Below are 21,866 nucleotides of genomic sequence, written 5' to 3' on the forward strand. Positions count from 1 at the left end.
GCTGCCCCGTGGCTGGGTTACACGCTCCTGAAGGGCTCAGGGAGAGGGGCCATGGATAGACACAAGGGCGATGGGGTCTGGCCAGAAGAATGCTGCGAGGCCGTCGGGGGTTTTCAGGACTGGTGCCGGGCTGCCCAGGACCCCACCAGCCAGGCCACGACACAGGCACCGGAGAGGGGGGGGACATGCTGATGCAGGAGGTGGGGGGTCAGCAAGCTGCAGAGGTCGGCACCCCACTGCCATCTGGGCAGGTGCCCAGACAAGGGGGCCAGGTCCCAAGAGTACGTCTCCACAGGCTGCTGGAGGGGGACCCTCCTTAACCCTGCGTGGTCTGGGCCCCAAGGAACACACCGTAACACACCAGGCACAAGGAGCAGAGGTGAGGCCCTTCTCTCACTCCTGGGCAGCCTTTATGGTCCCACACCTAGGAACAGCATGGTGCTTGCACACCCACGATCCAAGCTGGGGCCTTCGCAAGAGGCACACGTGGCCCTCGCACGGCTCAGAGCTCCTGCATGCGGGGGTCGCTGCTCTGGGCCCTCGTCATCCCCAACTCAGCAAACGCCAGCCAGCCCCTGGGGGCAGGGCGCAGCCCCGAGAAAGGGTGAGGCTGTGAAAACGGGGAACCCAGAGCAACCCGCCTAGATGGGGACAATGAGCCAGCACTCGCACTTCAATGGAGGCCACCGCTCTTGGGTCCCCCACCCAAGTTACATCCCCCAAGCCAGGCCTGCTGGTCACCTTCCCCAGCACAGAAGGGAAGGGGCACCAGCCCACAGCCCCACCCCACAACTGGTTTGCTGCTGCCTGCAATCCCCTCTGCAGCATTTCTGCCAGCCCGCAGAGCTCCCCGCAGCGCCCTGGGCCCCAGCTCCCACCACGGAGCAGACAGGGCCCCGGGAGAAAACCCTGCCAGCAGCCAGGGGTGCACACAGGCAGCAGCCAGACTCTGCACATTGTTTCCGTGTGCAGGAGCCACCCGGAGCCCTTACCAGATCCCTGCAGCCCCCCAGCCAACACACCCACTCAGCAGTCACAGGGCCAGGCAGTTCTGGCACCCAGGGGTTGCCAAAATCAGATAGACCCTTTTCCCACCCAAGGGGCACCTGCTCTCAGGGGGACAAGACTAGAGAAGGAGCGGTCCAGGGGAAAAGATGGAAATGTCCCAGAAAAACACAGGGGTTTTTTCCATTTCTTCTAAGACGGAGTCTGGAAAAATTGGAACTTTGGGGAAAAAGTGAAAAGAAACTTGTGTGAAAAGTTCTCTCTCCAGAAGAGCAGTGAAAGAGGGAGGAGAGACAGCAAACCCTGAGCTATGCCAGCACTTCCAAGAGTACTTTAGTAACTGCTGAAGTTACACTGGGCCATACGGTGGCTAGGTCTGTCTAGAATCACAACACTCGGGCACATACGGCGGACAACGCACTGTTAAGGAGTCCAGGGTTGGCACTATAAAGCGTGGCTCTAAACTCAAAGTTACTGCTCGTCCTCAACCTCGTGCTCTGGTAGCTCTGTATGTTAGGGGGATATTCATTCTCTAGAACCAGGACCTCCTCCTGTGGCTGCAGGATGACAGCGGGTCAGGTCTATCTACATACTAGTGCTGAGCCCACGGGCTGGAACCTTCCTCTTTGTTTACACCAGTATTGATGTTTTCTATTTTCAACATCTGGTTTTTTTCATATTTGCCATCGGGCAAAACAAACCCGCCAAAGTGCTCCCAGTAAATGGTTTATGGAGAGACAATGCATGGTGGCACTCACAGAACTAGGTGACCCCAACACAGCCTCAGCAGCGGCTCCCTCTGCAACACAGGAGGGCTGAGGTTGGAGACACAGGGACAAACATGCCCTGACCCCCACCACTTCTCCTTCTCTCCCCCCGCCCCCCCGAGAGTCTCTTTCCGGGAGCTTTTCGGCAGCTGTGCCCTTAGCCTGGGGAGGGAGGGCCGAGGGCAGGGGACAGCTCACGTCAGTATGCGAACCCAGCTTCATTGTACACCCTGAACACCTTCTCGATGGCGCACAGGTAGGCAGCGGTTCTCTGGTCCAAGCCCAGGTTGTACCTCGTGGCCATGTTCATGATTTGCTAGAAAACAATACGCAGAGGCACAAGGGCTGAGCTGGACACCAGGTGGCTGAGAACCGGGCGGGCTGGGGGGGGTGCAGTGAAATCCAGCAGCTGCCAGCGAGCCTGGGCCCAGGACCATCCCTTCTGCAGCTCCAGCAGTGAGACGGGGCAGGTCAGACCCAGGGTTTCAGTGGCAGTGGAGAGGCCGTGCCTGGGAAAATGCGGTTTTGCGGGCTGGCCTAGCAGGGCTCTCCCAGTCGCAGGAGAAGCCTGCACTCAGGAGTTCGGATGGAACGATCCTAGCGCTGCTAACACACCTGGTAACTGGGACCCAGGGCCTGTGTATGGGCCACGTCCTCGGCAGGTTATACAAGGCACCCCCCACGGCAGCGCATCTCCAGCGGGAACCTCCCCTCGGCCTTCAGTCTGGGCGGCACCCAGTTCTACCCACAGACGTTCCGTCGGCTTCCAGCCCTCGACAACGGCAGTGGCAGCATCAGGCACTTCAGGGCGAGGCTGCATCTTGCTCAGCCAGCTGCTCCCCATCCAGGCACAGCAGCGAGAACATGCGTGGGTGAGGCCTGGGAGGGGCTGGACGCCAGCGGGGCCTCAATCAGCACCCAGGGGCTTGCCGGAGCCCCAGGCCGCTCCCAGGCCCCAGGGCTGTGGTTAGAGCAGCCCTGAGATCGCAACTGGTCAGAGGCACTTGCACTGCCAGCTGGGAGCTCCCAGGCCTCACACCCTGCGCCGATAACAGCGCAGAGGCATGGCCAAGGGAAGCTCTTTACTCGGCTACAATGGAAAAGTTACGAACTAGGCTACAACCCGGGGGGCGCCCACAAGAAAGGGAACGGAATAAACCGCTGCCCTGGCACTGATCCCCGGGGCCCCGGCTCGGAGCAGCTCCCGGACGCACCGAGGTGTGCAGGCCCTGTATGAATACTAGACAGAACCCTCACAACAAGAGGGCTAGGACTCAGACCCCAGGGCAGTCAGGAAGAGGGGCCCGTTCCCCCCAGGCGTCACCGCAGCTGGTGCTCAGAGGCACATACCTGGGCCGAGCGGTCCATAGTGTAGGCCAGACCCGAGTGCACGATATCCTTCTCGGAGGCCCCCTGCAAGGGGAAAACAAATGAATCCCTGGACAGGGATGAGCTGAGCATCACCCCCCTTGCACAGCCGGACAGAGCCTTCTCAGCTCTCCGCCTCGGGGTGAGAGGCAGCCCGCTCCACGGAGGGCCTACCAGCACAGGCTGGGTGGCCATGAGGCGAACCCTGTGGGCCGGGTCGTCCCGGGCAGGCTGCTGCGGCGCTTCTCCGGGGACACTCCTTGGCTCAGTGGGTTGCGCCCAATTTACACCAGCATGAACCTGGTTGGCCCAGGTCTCGGATCACCGTAACTTGTGCTCCGTCCCTCGCTAACCCCAGCCTGAACCTGAACCAAGCCCTGACCCTGGGAGTTCTGCAGGGCTCTCGCTGCCCTAACGCCGACTCGTCCCCATCCACTTGAGCACCAGTCCCCCCTTTCCAAGGACTGGTCCCTACGGCCTTGGCGTCAGCCTCGTAGTAGTACAGAGCCCAGCTCCAAGCCCGCACCACTGGGTTTCCAACACACACCTGGCTACAGGAACCATGGGATCAGCTGCTGGTTGAGTTCCAGGTAGCCAAAGCGGGGGCTGCCTACAGCCCAGGGAGCCAGCATCTCCCCTGCGACAGCCCCATCTTTGCCATGAAGCTCAGCCGGCTGGGGCCTGCAGGCTGCGCTTCCCGGCCTCAGCCCTGCCTTTTATCCCTCACCCTTCTGGCCATTTGTCCTTAAAGGGTTCAGGGAGTCAGGACAGTCTAGTCCCAGGGCCGATTCATCCTTTCCTTGGGGCCCTTCCACACCAGTGACACTGGGGCAAAGGGGCTGCAGAGCTGGCATAAGGTCCTCCCGGGAACCCCAAGCCTGCTCTGTGCCTCCCGCACAGCAGCCCCGAGCGCTGCAGTGTTCTGTGGGGAGTTGGGGTCAGGGCTGCAGCCAGGGAATTCTGCACCCTTGCGAAGACCCACAGGCCCCTTGCAGCAGGGGCACACCTTGGGCAGCCCTCAGAGCTGTCCTGGCCCGTCCCATGTCAGCACCCACTGCACCCCAATAAGGGAGGTCTCTGTCCCTGCACCAGCACCGGCCTGGATCCGGCCCACAGCTCTGGAGTGAGGCTGCCCTTTTGCCAGCACCAGAGCAGCACGCAGAGCAGACAAAGCCTGGACTTACTGCCACCCTGGCCTGGAACTCCGGGGAGGGGACGATGGGGATCTCGCCGCTGCCCTTCCCAAGGGTCCGCTCCAGGCTCTGCTGGACAGACATCAGCAGGTGGTAGTTGGAGTCCCGCTCGTACTTGAAGGTCAGGCGGCCATAGCTCACGTGGTTCAGGTTCTTCAGCCACTCGAAGAAGGAAACCGTCACGCCGCCCGCGTTCACATACAGGTCCTGCGAGGGGAGAGGCCGCGATGGAATAGACCCTCCTGTGGCTGTGGGGAGGCCCCTCAACACACAGAGCAGAGTCCCGATACATCCGCTCCAGAGCCATCCTAGGGCAGTGGCTGCAGGCAGGTCCCTCCCTCCTCCTGCCACCCGTCTCATGGGAGAGGAACTGGAGTCGCATGGGGAACCGTGTGCAGGCAGCACCTCGCTTTAGGTCCCCTTCCGACTGCTGACCCGGCTCCTGCCAGAATTGCTGCACCTGCACCAGGGGCAGGAACCACCATGGGGCCAGGGAGAGCAAAGGAACGCTCTCCCGCCTGTTTACCCCGCGCCCTGGGCTGACTCGAAGGACCACAGTCCCCGGGGCCAGGGCGAAGAGGTGTTGGCCGTACCGGGATGACGAGGATATTTCTCTGCAAGAAGATCTCATGGGCCGCTGGTGTCGTGGGGCCATTGGCAGCTTCGGCGATAATCTGTGAAGCACAAACGGAGGCACGAGGCAGCCAATGCCCAGAGGAGGTGGACACAGGGCTACGGTCGCAATGGGAGACTCGCCGCAGCCTTGTTCCCTCCTCTTAACAAGGGTTATTTCTAGCAGCCCTTTCCCAGGGTGCTGAGCACCAGCGGGTAGCTACTGCGAGGCTGCTCAGCCTGCGCCAGCTGAAGACCAGATTGGTAACTCACCAGAACCCAGGGCTGCCCAGAGCTTGTGTAAAGTACAGACGATGGCAGAGTTCGGGCCTGGAGCGACTACAAGTTCCAGCATGTCCTGCTCCACTGTGAGCCACGTGGCGGAGATCATGCCTGCTGGGACCTGTGGTCTCCATGGGCTGCACCTGGCCAGCAGGCCCATGCTCTGGCTACCCCGAGGTACTGCATTTGTTTGTTGCCTAGTGGAGAGTGACAAGATCCCCATGTGCAGGGGATACCGATCTCCTTCCCCCTCTGAAATGTCTCTCCCCACCGGTGGTTTCCTGACCCTTTTCTTGCCCTCTGGCATGGCCCGAATGGCTGCACTGGGGCTGAGGGTTAGCTTGCTGAGAGGCGCACAAGAGGCTGCTCTAGCAATTCCCCGCTCCCTCCCCGGACAGTGAGACGTGAGGTGTTGACTCACCACACACGCTTGATACCACTCAGGTTTCCATAAGGAACGTTGACCGTGGCAACTGGTGCCTGGACGCCGTAAGAGCGACTCATCACCTCTGCCTCATGCTCCAGCACCATGGGAATGCTTATCTGTCTTCAGATGAACCCGTCTATCTATATTCCCTCTGCACAATTGCAGAGAGGAAGGGCCGGCTCAGAGCGCAAGGTGCTGCACACTGCATGTTGACAGTCAGTCTACACTGGGTCATTTATATACAGAGAGCCAAATTCTGCTCCCCGGTACCTGGGACAGCTCCCGCTGCTTCAGGCGCTCTTGGATGGGGAAGGGGAGCATTCTTTGTACTGCGTACCTTGGCTTGGACCCGATGCGCATTATCTTTCGTGAGCTGCTTCTCGATAGCAGCTGGGATGAGGATGTCACAAGGTACTTCGAGGACGCTGCCATCATAAGGCTCTGCTTTGGGAAAGCCAACTATGGTGCCATGTTCCTGGAATGACAAGGCCAATTCAGCAGTGCCCAGCCAGCTGCTTTGCAGAGCCCCTTCTGTAAGTGCCCCACAGCTGCACCACAGCACCCGTCCATGGCTGGCTTCTGCTGGCGTTTGTAGACACCTGAGCCATAATCTACAGGAGAAGAGAGGAGCTGTCCACTCCCCACGTTTCTTCTGCATCTGGAGCTGGGCTGGACACTCACACACCACCCCCATTAAGACCACATTTTTGTGGGTCTGGATTGAACCTACCTTCTTATAGTCTTCTAGTTCCTTGGGATGGATCCCGCTGGAATTATAAATAGCACCATCCACCTCCCCAACACACACGCAGCATGCTCCGTAGCGGTGCAGGTACCTCATGGTGTGCAGGCCCGTGTTGCCAAAGCCCTACAAGAAGAGAGGTCAGAGAGCCGCTAAGTGGGGGAATCCAAACACACATGAAAAACGAACCAGGAGTTCCACACTGGGGCCCTTTAAGGTGTTTGGGGCAGGGCACTACTGGCTTTGAAAATGCACAACAGCCATCTCATAGTATCCAGGGGCAAGGGCACTCAGGAACGTGTGGGCTAAGAGCCAGTAATGAGATTCAGTCTTTGGAGGGCTGCCGGCTACTCAGCAAGTTCTGGCACTGTAAGTGGCTCGCTGTGGACGAAAGGACCAGTCACGCAGCAGCCTCGGCATTCACAATCACTTCCACAATGTGCAGTCATGACAGGTTAACTGCTTCTGAGCAGGAAGCTATAGTGTTCTGTTTTACGAGAAAATGGACCCAGAAAAAAAACCAAGACCAGCTCCTGCAATGGGCTTTCCCCCTGGATGGTCAAGGCAGGCTAGACATTAGCTGAATGTTAGACAGACCTTTTATCCTCCTATGCTGGTTCAATTAACTTCCAAGAAACCAGAGGGAGGAAGAATTATTGCAGGTAAGGGAGACCTCATAATAGTGGGGTTCTTGGCTATTAGCAAGGATGCACAAGGATGCTGTCTCCAGCTGTTTGCCAGAAGCTAGGAATGGGCGACAGGAGATTGATCACTTGATGATTCCCTGTTCTGTTCATTCTCTTTGGGGCACCTGAAAGAGTCACTGACAGCAGACAGGATACTAGGCTAGATGGACCTTTGGTCTGACCCAGTGTGGCCGTTCTTATGTTCTTCCCCTTAAGGCAGGTGTCTTTGCCCCACCTGGATCCTAGCTCAGCTGCTGGCCAGGGTCAGGTTCTTAAAGCAAAGCTGAAAACCAATTTCTTATTTAGCAAAAACAACTTCCACAGAAAAACTATAAAGATGAAGCAGCCAAGGGCCTCTCCTCTCTGCTTCATTAGCCCAGTAAGTTAATTAGAAAGTGTTCACAATCCCTTTGGAGATTGCTCAGAATAGTTAATTCAATAGAGGTGACTCCTGGAGCCATCACTTCCTTGTACCATCTCAGCTTGGCTGGCAGAGTTCTGTGGCCTGAGGCACGGACTCTCACAGGTCACGGCATATTTCTCTTGGACTGAAGAAGCAGCTGGGAGGCAATGAGCTTCACGTCCCACAGAAAGGGAGCTCCACTTGTAATGGGTAATCAGAAAAGAAAAATCAATGCCCAGCAGCAGCCCTTTCCCAGCCAAGCATCGCTCCCATACAGGTGGTCACCCTGCACGAAGCCCTTCATTTCAGATGCTGAAGAAACAGGTGTGTGCTTGTCACACAGCTAGACAGACCCGAGCCCTGAATGTAAATGGACACAGTGCACCACTCACAGCTGAATGTGAAAGAGACCAGGCTTAGAATGCCTGGACAACATGTGCCGACCAGGCTAATGATCAACCATGTCTTTTCAGATTCATCACCCACCAAATTCCAGCCCAGAAACGGCAGGGCGCTCAATACAATGCAGGTGAGCCACACCTTCCTCAGTCGTTGATTAAAACATGACAAATGTATTCCAACCAGTCTTCAGCAGCTTCACCAGAACAACGCCATCCCTGCTCGGCAGTGTAGATGCTAGATCTGTCAGGACATACCATGCCAGTTTCACTGCTGCACACAGGCTACAGTGCGTTTGCATTTGTGGGTATTAGTAAAATAGCAACTTGCCTAAAATGGACCATGTAAAGCAGGGGGAGTGCCGGTAAGTGAAGGGACTGTTTTACAAACACGCAGAAGACCTCTCCAATTCAATATTGGATATGGGAACAGGAGTTTTAGTATGTTATGTTTTCAGGACCCCAGCCTTCCTGCACAGTCTGAGAGCAATGGGCATCAGTGACCGGAGGGTCAATCCCCAGTGTTGCTACGCAGCTTGTGTGGGATATTGCTGGCAGGCTCTCCTAGGTACCACAATGTGGGGAGCAGAGAAAGGCCGGAAAGTCTGATAACATTGTTTCCACTGGCCCATACATTTGGGTGTACAGGGCACGGCAGGCTCCGACAGACATACGGACTATGCTCACGCTAGAAACACTCCAATGGCACAGCTGCTCCTGCATTCTCAAAGGAAACCTGCACAACGCGTTCAAAAGACAAGCCTCGGAACTTCAGTTCATAGCTCTGCTAGACACAAACTCATGGACCGAACACACACAGGATTTATGGCTTATTACAACCATCTGTAACCCACTCACCCCCCACCCCTTCTTTCTCCGCTATGCCTGGAGAGATGTTAACAGGCCACTTCAACGTAAACGGTCCCTTGAAATGTGTGTTACCTACTTAAGCAAAGCAAATTTGTTCCACCTTGTCTTTAGCTGTGACGCTCAGAGCTCCTTTCCCAGACCCGCAGAAGGGCTCTGTGTAGCTTGAAAGCTTGTCTTTTTCCCCAACAGAACTTGGTCCAATAAAAGACATCACCTTCCCCACCTTGTCTCTTATACCTGAATATGGCCAGACACAAGGAGAGCCTTTTAACAACTTGGTACCTGTGTAAATAGGTTCAGAAGGAACACAACCATGGGACACAAATATCACAGGACCAGAGTGAACTTCCTACACCAGAGTCCAGAGATGCTATTTTCCTGAGCTTTGGCTAGGGAGACTCGGCTCCCAGGCCATAGGCTTCTTCATCATCCTGGAAAGGTTTTTGTCATAGAACTGGGCGAGGAGGGACTGTGAGCGTGAGTAATGCTGCCAGAGGCAGTCAGCACATTAGCACTAGACGCTCCAGACCACTTTGATGAACCCAAAGCTCAGGAGCTGTAAGTGCTCCATTCCCATTTAGCAGGATAAATGCTACGACATCCAGCAAGACAGAAAGCCGGGCTGATTCTGCAGGCAACGTTTGGAAAAAATGAACCACCGAGCTGGATCAGCAGAGTCGGAGTGTAGCAGCATTTGCCAAAGAGTGAGTCGGCAGCACCATGAGAAGAGGGCAGAGCTATCTGAGACACACAAGAGGGAAGCATTTCACCATGGTCACAAGGCAGGCCCTACATTGGGATCTGCGGGGCAGAGACAGTAGGGAAGGTGGAGAGAGATGCAGAGCAGCCAGAGAAGGCAAGCTTCCAGGTTGACTGCACCCAGACACATCTGGCTAAATCAGGCTTCCCTCACTTCTCACCCAGCACAAAGACACTTAAGGAGACTAGTCCTACAGCGGCCCATGTGAGGCAGTGGGGCTTTGGAGACAGACCCGCCAGGGTGGAGGCACAGAGTTACATAACATGTTTGTGCATAACACCTTTGATTTTCCAAGGTGCTCAGCACCCAAAGGGCCCACTGACTTCAACTGCACTTGTGGGTACTTTGCCCTCTGAGAATCGGACCCTGGCTTACATGCAAAGCCCTGTGAACTCCTGGGTTCCATGGAATTCTCCCCAGGCCACAGAATCATGCTCCAGAATCTCAGCTTCTTTAAAAAAAAAGAAAAGATGTTTCTAGCCCTTGTGGTTGCAGAGATAGCCTTGAAAACATGAGCCGAGTGCAACCCATGCAGTCCGAGTTCCTACAGTCTGCAACCGCTGCCTGCCTGAGTCTGCAGAGAGCCTGAAACAACAGCTCTAAGAAGTGCTAACTACACCATTAATTTGGAACTGGAACCTGTGGACTCCATAGTTCCATAATATGGAAGATTCCCAAGTTGCAAAATTCACCATTTTGCTCTGGCTGGGCACCTGATATTTTGTTCACCATCTCCCTGCCCTGCTGGAGCTGTATCTTTCACTGCAGATTTCCTCAAAAGGGGATGCAGCATTACAGCACGTGCTCTCTGCACTATTCCACAGATCCAAGCACAGGGGTCAGGAGGCTAGAGCTAGCGTCCAGCCTGCTGCCAGGGAGCTGACCCGCTGAAGCTAGCTACTGCTTCCCTGGTTCCTATGGAGAGAAGGAGATTCTCTTCTACATTTTACATCCATGAGCCATCACTGCATGTTTAAGAGAGCTGGGGAGCGTGGGCATGAGAGGTGCTGCATGGCGGTAGAACATATTAAAATAAAACAGAAAGCCCTTTGAGATTTACTGAAGAGCATTACAGAAAATGCCAGGGATTAATTATGTATTAATTATTACTAATAAGTTAACACTGGTGTATTGGTTTTCACAAAATGCAGGGGTTCCTGCAGCAGACTCTGGTTCCGAACATGGGGTCTTGCTTATTTCTGCATGTACCTGACATGTGACCCTGGGAGTGGCAGAGCTGCAGGCACCGAACTCTGAACATCTGGCCTTAGTGTGTAATCAACATGCAACCAGCTACTGCGACATATTTTGTTTCCAAGGTATTAGATGTGTAGCAAGCTGCACTGGGATGTTCCACGGCACGGGTGGAGGGAGAGGCTAACACAGGACGCTGCACTAACCCACAGCACAATTCACAGAGCCGCAGGGTGTCAGCTGTTGAGGCCAACTGTCTTCCCATCTGGAGACGGTTTGCGTTCTCAACGGCAGACAAGAGGGTTGGGAGATAAACATCAGGCAGCACTGCTGTAGCTGAGCCTGAAAGCCAAAGGCTCATTCATCGACATCCATCTGTCTGCTTGGAAGGAGGATGCACAGCAGCTGATTTCCGCTGGGAATGGAGTGATGGCGACAATGAAGACCACAAGAAAACAAGCCTCATTTACAATGTTATGGCTCTGCCCAGTGCTTACCTGCAACACAAAGGTCTTGCCAGGGAACCCGGGGCTCAAGCCAATGAGGTTCATATAGAGAGCGCTGTTGATGTAGTTCTCAACCCCACGCAACAGACCACGGCCCGTGGCAGAGACTCTCCCATGGATTCCTCCCTGACTAATAGGCTTCCCTGTCACACAGGCATGGGCATTGATATCCTACAATTCCAAACAGAAGAACAAAGGCCAAGACCTCGTCTCGCTCGACTGGTCCAGAGAAAACAAGGCCCATTAGAGTTCAGACTTTCCTTGACCCACGGGTGCCCAGCCCAGTCAAAGATAAAGCAACTTTACTGTCAACCCTATTTTAGCACTAAACCCAGCTAGTCTGCACCACCCCAACACATCGAGCCCAACCTCAGTGGGAGCTCGCCCGACAAGCCATGGGAATGTACCACCTCCCTGACAGCAGCAGTATCTCAGCTGGCTGTATGACAAGCCAACATTACCTTGTACCCGAGAGTGTGGGAGTAGGTGTCAGCAATCCAGGACATCTCCCTTTCCCCTGTATTTATGTCAGGAGCAGCAACATCAGTTCCAGGCCCTGCCAGGAATAACAGATCTGTCAATTCTGGTTCCTTCTCAGTTCGGTCTGTTGGTTCAAACAAATCACAGTACCTGCACTTCTGAAGGGCCCTGGGATTACAAGGGATTCTGAAGGGCCCTGGGATTACAAGCCCAACACAACCCACTGTTGCCTTTAGATACAGCTAATGATCTTCTGTCTGCAACATGGCATTTCCTATCCACTCTGGTCACAGCCTCACACAGCTTCACTGCCCCTGGGCTTTGCCATGACTCTTCCCAACCCTCACACACCCATGGTGACTCCAAGAGTCTTTGCTGTGTGATGACTCTCCCTTGATCCATGTCACATGCTGAGGGAGAAGGAACTACAAAGCTTCAGATTCCATATACACACCCCTGGCTCTCTAGGCCAGGGGAATCTCGATGGAATGCAAAGGTCACAAAATCAGTGGTCTGGTATTGTGTTATTTGTATTACCATAGCGCCTAGGAGCCCAGCCAGGGACCAAGACCCCCAGTGCGAGGTGCTTTACAAACACAGAACAAAAAGACGGGCCTTATCCCAGACGTTTTGCAGTCTAAGTGTAAGCCAGGTGAAAACAAGTGGATCCAGACAGACAAGGAAACAATAAGACAATATCGGTCAACGTGACAAGCAGTGGCCCCAGGACACCTGTTGCCTAGCCGCTTGGTTCTCTGCTGGTTCCTTTGCCTACCTGCAAAGCAGTCATTTTTCCATACAGCCCTGGAGGAAAATGTGGGAAGGAGCCACCCTCACCTATAAATCCCTTCTTGGCCATTTCAATCGTAAACTGCCTTGTTATTTTCTCCAGCTCACCTTCCTGTGCAAGAACATCAAAATTCAGCCATTACTGAGGGCCCCAAAAGCAAAGCAAACACCTGAGGTATGGCACCCAGCAGGTGCCATATGCCTTGACAGAGGCAGTGTGTTCTGATGTCCACAAAGCTTCAAGGATGGCTGAGGCGCTGCAGGAGTTAATGCAACTGGCGCCGTACAGAACTGGGGCGCCGTTAAACTGAAGTGAGCAATGACTGCATGCTTGGTCCCCTCTGCTCACAGCTCAAGGAATGCCCAGCCCTCCAGCCCAACTCAAACTCACACAACTTGCCCCAACACACCTGCTGGTACAGCCCCAGCCGCGTGTCTCCTGTCACCCGCCTGGCTGAATATACTGAATCATAAATCAAAGCTCATCAGCTCTGTCTCCCCCAGAGCTGCTTTTCACAGCCACTGGAGAGAGCTGCTCACCACCAATGCCTCTTCCTTGCTTGTCAGAGTGCATCACTAGGACATGGACACTGAGGAATGGCTGCAGGAATCCTGTGCAAATGGAGCATGAACAATAAAAAGGAAACAAGGCCAACTTACTGAATACTTCTTTGGATCAATCTTCACGCCAGCCATGGCACCACCAAAGGGAACATCTGAAAGACATCAGGCAGCCAGATCAGTGACAGGCATACAGATGTCCTGCCCTAACTCACTGTTTTGTTATGAAGAGGGGCTGTGCGAGTGACTGCACCAATTCTTGAAGTCTGCTGGGGCATCGATCCAGAAGGGGAGCTAACACAACGCAAAGGAAGTACGGTTGGTAACTAGAGTACAGGACCAGACCCCCCTGCCACACTAACCTGTCACTGCCTCCATAACAACATCTGTAAGGCCCAGGTCCTAAACAAAGAATGGCTAGTGAACCTGTACCTGTCACAAACATCACCAGCAAGAACTGAATCCCTGACAACCAGGAGATACAAGATGTATTTCATGAGTGAAACCGCTGTGACAGAACCTCCGGGGTACAACCTGGAACTGTGGGACTGCTGTGCCCCCTTCGCTCTCCAGCCTGGGCTGTCTCTCACAACGCTATGCCAGTGGCAAGTAGCCAACCCCTCCAGGCACTGTGATCACTCAACCATCAGCATGTGGAGCCCCACACCCAGGTAAATTGCATGAAGGCTCTCTTAAGCCACTCATGAATTATGCAGAGAGAAGCATGAGCCAATCACGCCCGCCCCCAGCCTTGCACCCCAGCATATACCGTCTCACACTGCTCAAGACTCCCTTGGACAGTGCAAGCTCATTAGTTCTCCAGTCCAACAAAGGGTGGTGGACGTGCAACAGCCCCTGATAACCTACTGAGCGTCACAACCCCCTCTCCTGCACTCACAATTTTTCAAGATAGAACAGAACTCCTTGATCCCACCACTCAAGAGCATTGGGGGCATCCCAAATTCAGAGCAATGGGCCTTTAAGGCACTTCAGAGCCCCCACCACCACACAGTTTACATAGCACAATACACCTTGGCTAACACACACCTGTCACAGTTACACGCAGCACTTTGAGAGCATGGCATTCCGAGCACCACCACGCCATTGACAGAGCCCACCAGGCGCCTTCCCAACTCTCATTGACTTACCCACCACAGCACATTTGTAGGTCATTAAGGCTGCCAGGGCTTTTACATCATCAATGCTAATTGACTCACAAAACCGAACCCCTGGGGAAAAGGAGAGAGACAACAAATGAAGGAGACCTGCATATCCAGCAAGCCAGTGGCACAGAGGAGAGCCAAAAAGGGCCCACCGCCATGGCCGGCCTCTCTAAAATGGCAGCACCTAGTCACAAAGTCAAATCACCCATCACTCAGCTCTACTTGTTTCTCTCAGCTGCTCTGAGAAAGGAAGGTTATTTCACAGGCACCAGACACCATCCAGACACAGCTGCTCAGGTTTCATTTAGCAACCTGGAGGTGGCGGAGCGTTTCCCCGCCAACACTCTTCTCGTCTGAATGGCTCATGGAGAAGTCATGTGGGCAACCGGCACCCTGCCCTGGCAGTGGTAACGATCAGCGACGCTGCAGCATCAATCCCACGGAGTGTTAATGGAGAGAGAGGCTGGGTAGGGGAGGAAGTGCTGGGCTCAGGCCCGGCCCCCTTTGCCAGGCGGGGAGGCGCCGGCTGGGCTGGGCTCAGGCCCGGCCCCTTACCCCCTTTGCAGGGCAGGAGGTGCTGGCTGTGCTGGGCCCGCCAGCCCTCGACCACCTCCCAGTGGCCGGTGTCCCGCTTCACGGGGATGGAGACCTCCAGGACGTGGCTGCAGCGCTGGATGGTTTCCAGGATGCCGTGCACCCACCGCCGCTTCTCAGTCTCGGGCCGCGAGCTGCGGAGCTGCTGCACCAGGTCAGCCTCGGCCACGCGCATGGCCCGCGTGCAGAACGTCTCCACCATGGGCAGGAGCCCGGGCGCGTCGAGGCCGGCCTGGGCCGCGGCCGCCACGTGGTTCCCCCTGCGCCTCCCGAGAGCGCGGCCGCCTTCCCCGCCACTTCCGCCTTCCGGGGCGTCACTTCCGGTTAGCGGAGCCCCGCCGCCGCTCGCTGGCTGCCATAGTAACGCGGCCTTACGCCGGCCCGCCTCCGCTAGGAGCCTGAGCCCGGCCCGCCCGCTCCGCCCAGCCGTCGTCAGCGCCTCCCCGTGCAGCGGCCCGGCCCCCAGCACCCTCTGCATGGCCGCGGCTCGGGCTGGCTGGGAGCCCGCTCCTGAGACGGGGCAGGCGGGCGAGACGCGGACACCCTGATTGGCTGAGAGGGGGCCGGGGCAGCCGCGCAGAGGAGACTCTCCTGATTGGCTGACGGGGCTGGGGGGCTGGACGTAAGAAGATGGATGCTCCTGAATGGCTGAGAAGGAAGTGGGCGGGGCGTCATACCACTCTTCGCATTGGCTGAGAGTCCGGCCAATGGGTGACAAGGCGGGAAGAGCCGCTTGTGACCCAAGCACGTTGCGCCCGATGGAGCAGAGGGGCGGGGCATGGTGTGAAGGGGAGGGGCCATTAGGGGGCGGTTCCCGCCCCGCCCCCACCCTGGGCTGTTGCTCCCAGCAGCCATTGCTCTGTGCTGCACCAGCCGGGTGGGCTCTGCCCCCCCGCCCCCAGGACCCTCTGCCCCCCCCCCCCGGGCGCCCTGCCCCGTGGGGCTCTCCCCAGGGAGGGGCCGTGCCCCCGGCTTAGGCAGCTGGGCAGCTGTGGCCCTTGGGGCCCCGTGCGAGGCCCCTTGTTTGTGCCCACTGGCCCTAGGGCAGTTCCTGGGACCAGCTCCAAACCGGCCCCAGGGTTTGCTCCCTGGGAGGTACCGTCGCCATAGGCCATAGGCTCCCCTGTCCTGCTCTGCCGCCCGGTCCCTCTGCAGCCCAGCCACCAGGGTGTGCAGGGGAAAGTCACTCGTTGTTGCCCCACGGCCGAATGCTCCAGCTGCCTTGGAGCTGGGGTCAGGACTTGGGATCACGGGAGGAGTTTGGCCATGCCTTGTTTTCCCTCTGCTGGCCTGTGGAGACTGAACTCACCTCAACCTGCTGATCGGTCATAGGGACAGGGCTTCCCAGAGTCGGCTGTTTCACCGTGCCGGGGGCCTGGGCGGGGGAATGCCCGATCGTGTGCACACGGAGAAGCAAACATGGTAGTCTCCAGCGTGGTCACCCTAGCACCTTTCTCTGAGTTCACGGGCACCAACTAAATTAATTTAAAAACATTTTTAATTCCCTAGAACTGCCTCATTTTATATTTAATATTTGCCTCTGGGAATTAGCTCTTAAGTAAATAACATGTTTTACAAAACAAGCTTAATGAGGCATTTACCTGATAGATCTCAAACCCCCTAATGTAAAGAATGCATATTTATAACATAGAGTACCAAGACATGTTGGAATTTTTATTCTTAAATACCAAAGTCATTAAAAGGACATAATCAAGTTGTTTTTCAAATAATGTTTAAATATTTATTTCTTACCTTCAGACTCTTTGAAGACTGAAAAATAAATACTTCCTTACCCTAACTTGGCTTTCCTCAGTCATGTGCATACTTGTAGGGTTCTTCATGATAAGCATGGAGTTGCTCTAGTTGCTTTTCAGAAAACATTGGTTTGAGGAGAATTACATGCATCTTGTAAACAAATATAAGAACAAAAAACTCCAGGGTGCCCCTTATATAATACAAATATGTATTAAATCTGGTTAGGTTTGTAACACAAGCTGGCAAAAGCTCTTTCCACTCTTAGCTCATGGTGCCTTCTCTATTTCACATTCCATACTGAAGAAATAAGTGCTGTATTTCTGGGGAGGACACACTGTTTTCCTTTCAGAGTGGTAGCTGTGTTAGTCTGTATCAGTGGAAAGAACGAGGAGTCCTTGTGGCACGTTAGAGACTAACAAATTTATTTGAGCTTAAGTTTTCATGGGCTAAAGCCCACTTCATAAGATGCATAATGCAGTGATTGGATCTCTGCTGTAAGTGCAAAACTCATCACAAGCTTAACTTTGGAACTGTGATGGTGCTTCCATAGTAATTGTCAGTATTATTTTCCCTCCCCTTCCTTAGGCATTCTACCATCTTGTGTGATTTGTGTTACTCCTGATGTGCTCTGAGCAGAGGTGTCATTGAACTGTCCCCTGTGGCACCCTAGGATTGCCAACTTTCTAGTTGCACAAAACCGAACACCCTAGCCCTGCCTCTTCCCCCAAGGCCCCGCCTGTTCCCCCAAGGCCCCATCCATTCCCCCTCCCTTGGTGGCTTGCTCTCCCCCACCCTCACTCACTTTCATGGGGCTGGGGCAGTGTAACGATGCTGCCCTTGGTGGGACACAACTGAGAGTATCAATTCAGGACAAATTGCTTAGAGGAGGGCAGTTACAGCCCCAGGCTGGTGGTTCTCCACTTCTAAGGCACACCAGACCAGCCAAACAGGGAGGACTTCAGTCTCACCCCACTGGCTAACCACAAGTCACGCAAGCAATTCCCTTAGACACTCCAGTTTCCCAATATCACCACCAGTGCCACTCATTATGGGGACAAATGGTTATGAAAACCAATACCCCAGTGAAACAAAAAAGGTTCTCTCGATCCCAAAGGATCAAGCCCCAGACCCAGGTCAATATACAAGTCAGACCTTATCCACAAATCACGCTGTTGCCAATCCTTTAGAATCTAAAATCGAAAGGTTTATTCATAAAAGAAAGAAATATAGATGAGAGCTAGAATTGGTTAAGTGGAATCAATGACATACAGTGATGGCAAAGTTCTTGGTTCAGGCTTGTAGCAGTGATGGAATAAACTGCGGGTTCAAATCAAGTCTCTGGAGAACATCCCCAGCTGGGATGGGTCCTTCAGTCCTTTGTTCAGAGCTTCAGTTTGTAGCAAAGTTCTTCCAGAGGTAAGAAGCAGGATTGGAAACAAAATGGAGGGGTTTCCAGGGCCTTTTATATTCTCTGCCCTGTGGAAGGACACCCCTTTGTTCTTACGGTGGAACATCACAGCAGCAAGATGGAGTTTGGAGTCACATGGGCAAATCACATGTCCATGCCTGACTCAGTGCTTTACAGGCTGGCGCCATTGTTTACATGTTAGTTTGAATGTTCCCAGGAAAGCTCAGATGTGGGTTGGCATCTCCCAAAGTCCCAAATGTGGCCACGCCAGTGCGCTGCCAGCTGTCAGTGTGGACAGACTGCAGCGCTTTCCCTACGGAGCTCTCCGATGGCGGGTTTAGCTCCCAGCTCTACATCTGCAAGTGTAGCCAGGCCCTGGGTGTTTCTTGATTGGGCACTTACTGAGAATTGTCCTTTCTCAAGAAGCTGACCAAATGCTTCACTGAGGCTGCTTAGAATCAAACACATTGAGATACAAGTACACAGCCAATATTCATAACTTCAACTACAAAATGATACACGCACAGACAGCATCATCACAACCAGCAAATCATAACCTCTCCATAGACACCTTACTGGACCTCCTTTTTACAAGATTCGGTGCAGCTATAGGACCTTGGTTGCAACAATGATCTATACGGTCACAGTTCATGTCAATAAGGTCACACCCCCAACACAAAACTGGTGCAGGAAGGGATGACACAGACATCACTGACGGCGTCCCAAGAGCTCCCATCCTTGGGTCTGTCTTACTACAGCAAGCATTGGTGTGTAACCGAAATGGTTTATCAAAGTCATCTTCACTAACAGGACTGAATCGCTTTACAAACTCCAGGTAAAACGTGGTTAGAACAATATTGGATTGGATCTGCTCTTGCAGCATGGTTCCTGTATGCCTCATGTGATGTCAAGAGCTGTAGCTATACAAATGCTGGCAAATGTTTAGAACCCAATTAACATCAAGTCACTGTAGATATTAATGTTGTCCATAGTACAGGAATCTTGGCATTTAGCTGTGAAAGTGATATGGTAGTGTGCCTCAGTTTCCCTTTTCATACAGCACATTAGGTTTGGAATGTCTTTTCCCCTGTGAAAAGTTCCAATACTGTTTACAGGCATTAACTGTGAAACATCAGTATAACAAGGCCTTTTAACATACGGTGTGTTCTCAGGTTTCAGGGTAGCAGCTGTGTTAATCTGTATCCACAAAAAGAAAAGGAGGACTTGTGGCCCCTCTGCCATGTATATTGGCCAAACCGGACAGTCTCTACGTAAAAGAATAAATGGACACAAATCAGACGTCAAGAATTATAACATTCAAAAACCAGTTGGAGAACACTTCAATCTCTTTGGTCACTCGATTACAGACCTAAAAGTGGCAATTCTTCAACAAAAAAACTTCAAAAACAGACTCCAACGAGAGACTGCTGAATTGGAATTAATTTGCAAACTGGATACAATTAACTTAGGCTTGAATAGAGACTGGGAGTGGATGGGTCATTACACAAAGTAAAACTATTTCCCCATGTTTATCCCCCCCCCCCCCCACTGTTCCTCACACATTCTTGTGAACTGCTGGAAATGGCCCACCTTGATTATCTCTACAAAAGGTTCCCCTTCCCCCCCACCCCTGCTCTCCTGCTGGTAATAGCTCACCTTACCTGATCACTCTCCTTACAGTGTGTATGGTAACACCCATCGTTTCATGTTCTCTGTGTATATAAAATCTCCCCACTGTATTTTCCACTGCATGCATCTGATGAAGTGAGCTGTAGCTCATGAAAGCTTATGCACATTGGACATTTCTACAGTTCTTGGTAATAGCAACACATTAGTTACCAAAATTACCATTAGCAACAACAACAAATCCATTGCAAGTGTCCATCTACAATCATTTTTGTCATGCCACACCTTTGGCTCAATACCACTGGGGTTTGGGCCTTTTAGGGTTACCCTGTGGCTTCCCTTTGCAAAATTAAGTTCTCTTTTTCCTCCTTGTTCTGTAGGATCAAACCCTGATTTCTTTTGTTTAACAGAATTCACTGGCTGAGGGGGTGTGCTCTCTGTGCTAACAGCCATTAGCAAGTCTTTCTTCTCCCTGTCAGTCAGGTAATTTGCATCAATACAGACAGGAGCCAGTTCACCAGTTTTCAGATCCTTAACTGCTAGGATTCCAAGGCTGTTCCGGCACCCTATGGCACCCTGAGCTTTCCCCTGAGTGCTTACAGTTCATTCTCAACCCAGGCCACCCCACAGTTAACATTGCCATCTTAAAAGTCGACTGTTGATTCCTGGTTTTTGTGTTCTTTCTCTTACCCACGTTCTCATCCATGACAGAATTTTACCTCTCACCTCTTACTACACAGATTCCTTAATAGCCTCTTGTGAGAAATGTTGCCACAGGAAAGGTCAAACCACTGATGGTGTCTTGCTCCCTGAGAGCCTGGGGCGGGGGGAGACCTGAGCGTGTTCTGGCTCTGTCAGGCCTTTCTTATGCACAAGGTGAGGCAAAAGGAGTGTCTGAACCCAGAGTGGCCCCATCACGCACCCCCCGGGGGCTGGAGGAGAGCTGTCCCCTCATGTTTTCTCTGATCTGTTCCTGCCCCCTGTCACGGACTCCCAGGTCGTGCCCACTCTTGGCCTGTGCAGTCCCTGGGGGAACCGCCTTCAGTGTGACAGCCCTTCTCGGGGGCCACTCTCTCTCGGGGGTCCAGCCCCTCCACCTCCTGGAGCCGCACCTCTCTGAGCCTTAGCCTGCCTGCCTCTGCCGTGGGCCCCCTCAGGGAGTCCACTCGCTCTGGACCCCCGGGGCTTCCACTCCCAGAGGGAATAATGCAACCCTGATCTCTAGACCAGAGCGACTCTCAGCCAGCGTAAAACAGGAGGGTTTACTGAGCATCTGAACCCAGCACAGGAAACTCCCAGGGCCTCAGGCCTGGCCTCCCTCAGCATAGCACATCCCAGTCTCCCCTGCACCCAGGGGGGCTCTGCCTGCTCCCTCTCTCCAGCCCCGAGCCCCCCTGCTTCCCAGCTAGGCCTCTGAGATCACCAGCCCCAAGCCCCCCCTCTGTCTATTGTCTTCTCTCCAGGTAAACAGGGTCACCTGGGCCTCCTCTCCTCTCAGACTCTCCTCCCTCTGGCTGGTCAGGTCACCGGGGTCCTCTCTCCGCAGCCCATTGTCCTCCCACTGGCCAGACCCGGCTGGGCCTCCCGGTCACCAGTCGCTGGGGTCTCCATTCTCCAGGCCATTGTCTGGGGTCCCAAGTTCCATTTCAGGTCCTCTGTACCAACAAACTCCTTCTCCCATCACCTCGTTAAATCAGCAACACCCAGGGAAACTGAGTCCCACCCCCTCTGCATGCAAACCATGGGAAAAACCAAGAAAAAACCAAGAGAATCCCACACTTTGTCACACACCCCTCACTCAGGCATGTACACGGCCTGGTCCCGCTCAGCCTTTATGTGTGGTTCCCCCATGCCTGGGAACAGGGACAGAGACCCAAGAACACACGGGGAGACCTGCATCTCAGGGGGCTGAGGACCCCAGCTAGGCTCTGGCGGCTGCCTGGATGTCATCTATCCCTGTGGGCTGCGGCGGGGGGCGGGGGGGGGGAGATCTGGGGAATGCTCCCCGGCCGTGCCCTCACTCTGTGCGGTGACAAGCACTGGGGGGACAGGCACTCTGAGTGTGAGGCACTGGGGGGGTGGGCCTGAACTGTACCTGCACCCCGTCCTTGGAGCATTTCCTCTCTCTTCTCTCTGCCTTGGCCCTTACCCGGTGCGATCTGTGGCTGGATGCCTTGTGCAGAGGTACCAGCCCCTGCGAATGCAGGAGGACACGCTCCTGACCTCACTAGCGAAGCACAGCGTTCAGACCTGGGACGGCATCTCCAGTGTCACCGC

The 21,866-nt window shown here is 54.2% G+C and overlaps 1 protein-coding gene across 8 annotated transcripts; it reads right to left on the minus strand.

Moving 5' to 3' along the window:
* Positions 1-1,467: 1,467 nt before the first annotated feature.
* On the minus strand, positions 1,468-15,278 carry LOC141991824 (glutamate dehydrogenase 1, mitochondrial-like). Of its 8 annotated transcripts, none has more exons than XM_074960161.1 (12): positions 14,762-15,278; positions 14,192-14,272; positions 13,143-13,198; positions 12,531-12,594; positions 11,675-11,769; positions 11,205-11,384; positions 6,385-6,522; positions 5,992-6,129; positions 4,927-5,007; positions 4,325-4,540; positions 3,123-3,185; positions 1,468-2,088 (listed from the first exon to the last, which is right to left on the minus strand). In XM_074960161.1, the coding sequence occupies exons 1-12, from the start codon at positions 15,276-15,278 to the stop codon at positions 1,972-1,974; spliced, it is 1,746 nt and encodes a 581-aa protein (XP_074816262.1). In that variant the 3' UTR covers positions 1,468-1,971. The 8 variants fall into 8 exon arrangements, with proteins under 8 accessions (XP_074816262.1, XP_074816263.1, XP_074816265.1 ...); XM_074960164.1 differs by lacking the exon at positions 14,762-15,278 and adding an exon at positions 14,412-14,746 and having other exon boundaries at positions 1,478-2,088; XM_074960168.1 differs by having other exon boundaries at positions 1,480-2,088; positions 14,908-15,083.
* Between the last annotated feature and the right edge of the window lie 6,588 nt (positions 15,279-21,866).

The sequence above is a fragment of the Natator depressus genome, chromosome 8, assembly GCF_965152275.1.
Source record: "Natator depressus isolate rNatDep1 chromosome 8, rNatDep2.hap1, whole genome shotgun sequence".
NCBI lineage: Eukaryota > Metazoa > Chordata > Testudines > Cheloniidae > Natator > Natator depressus.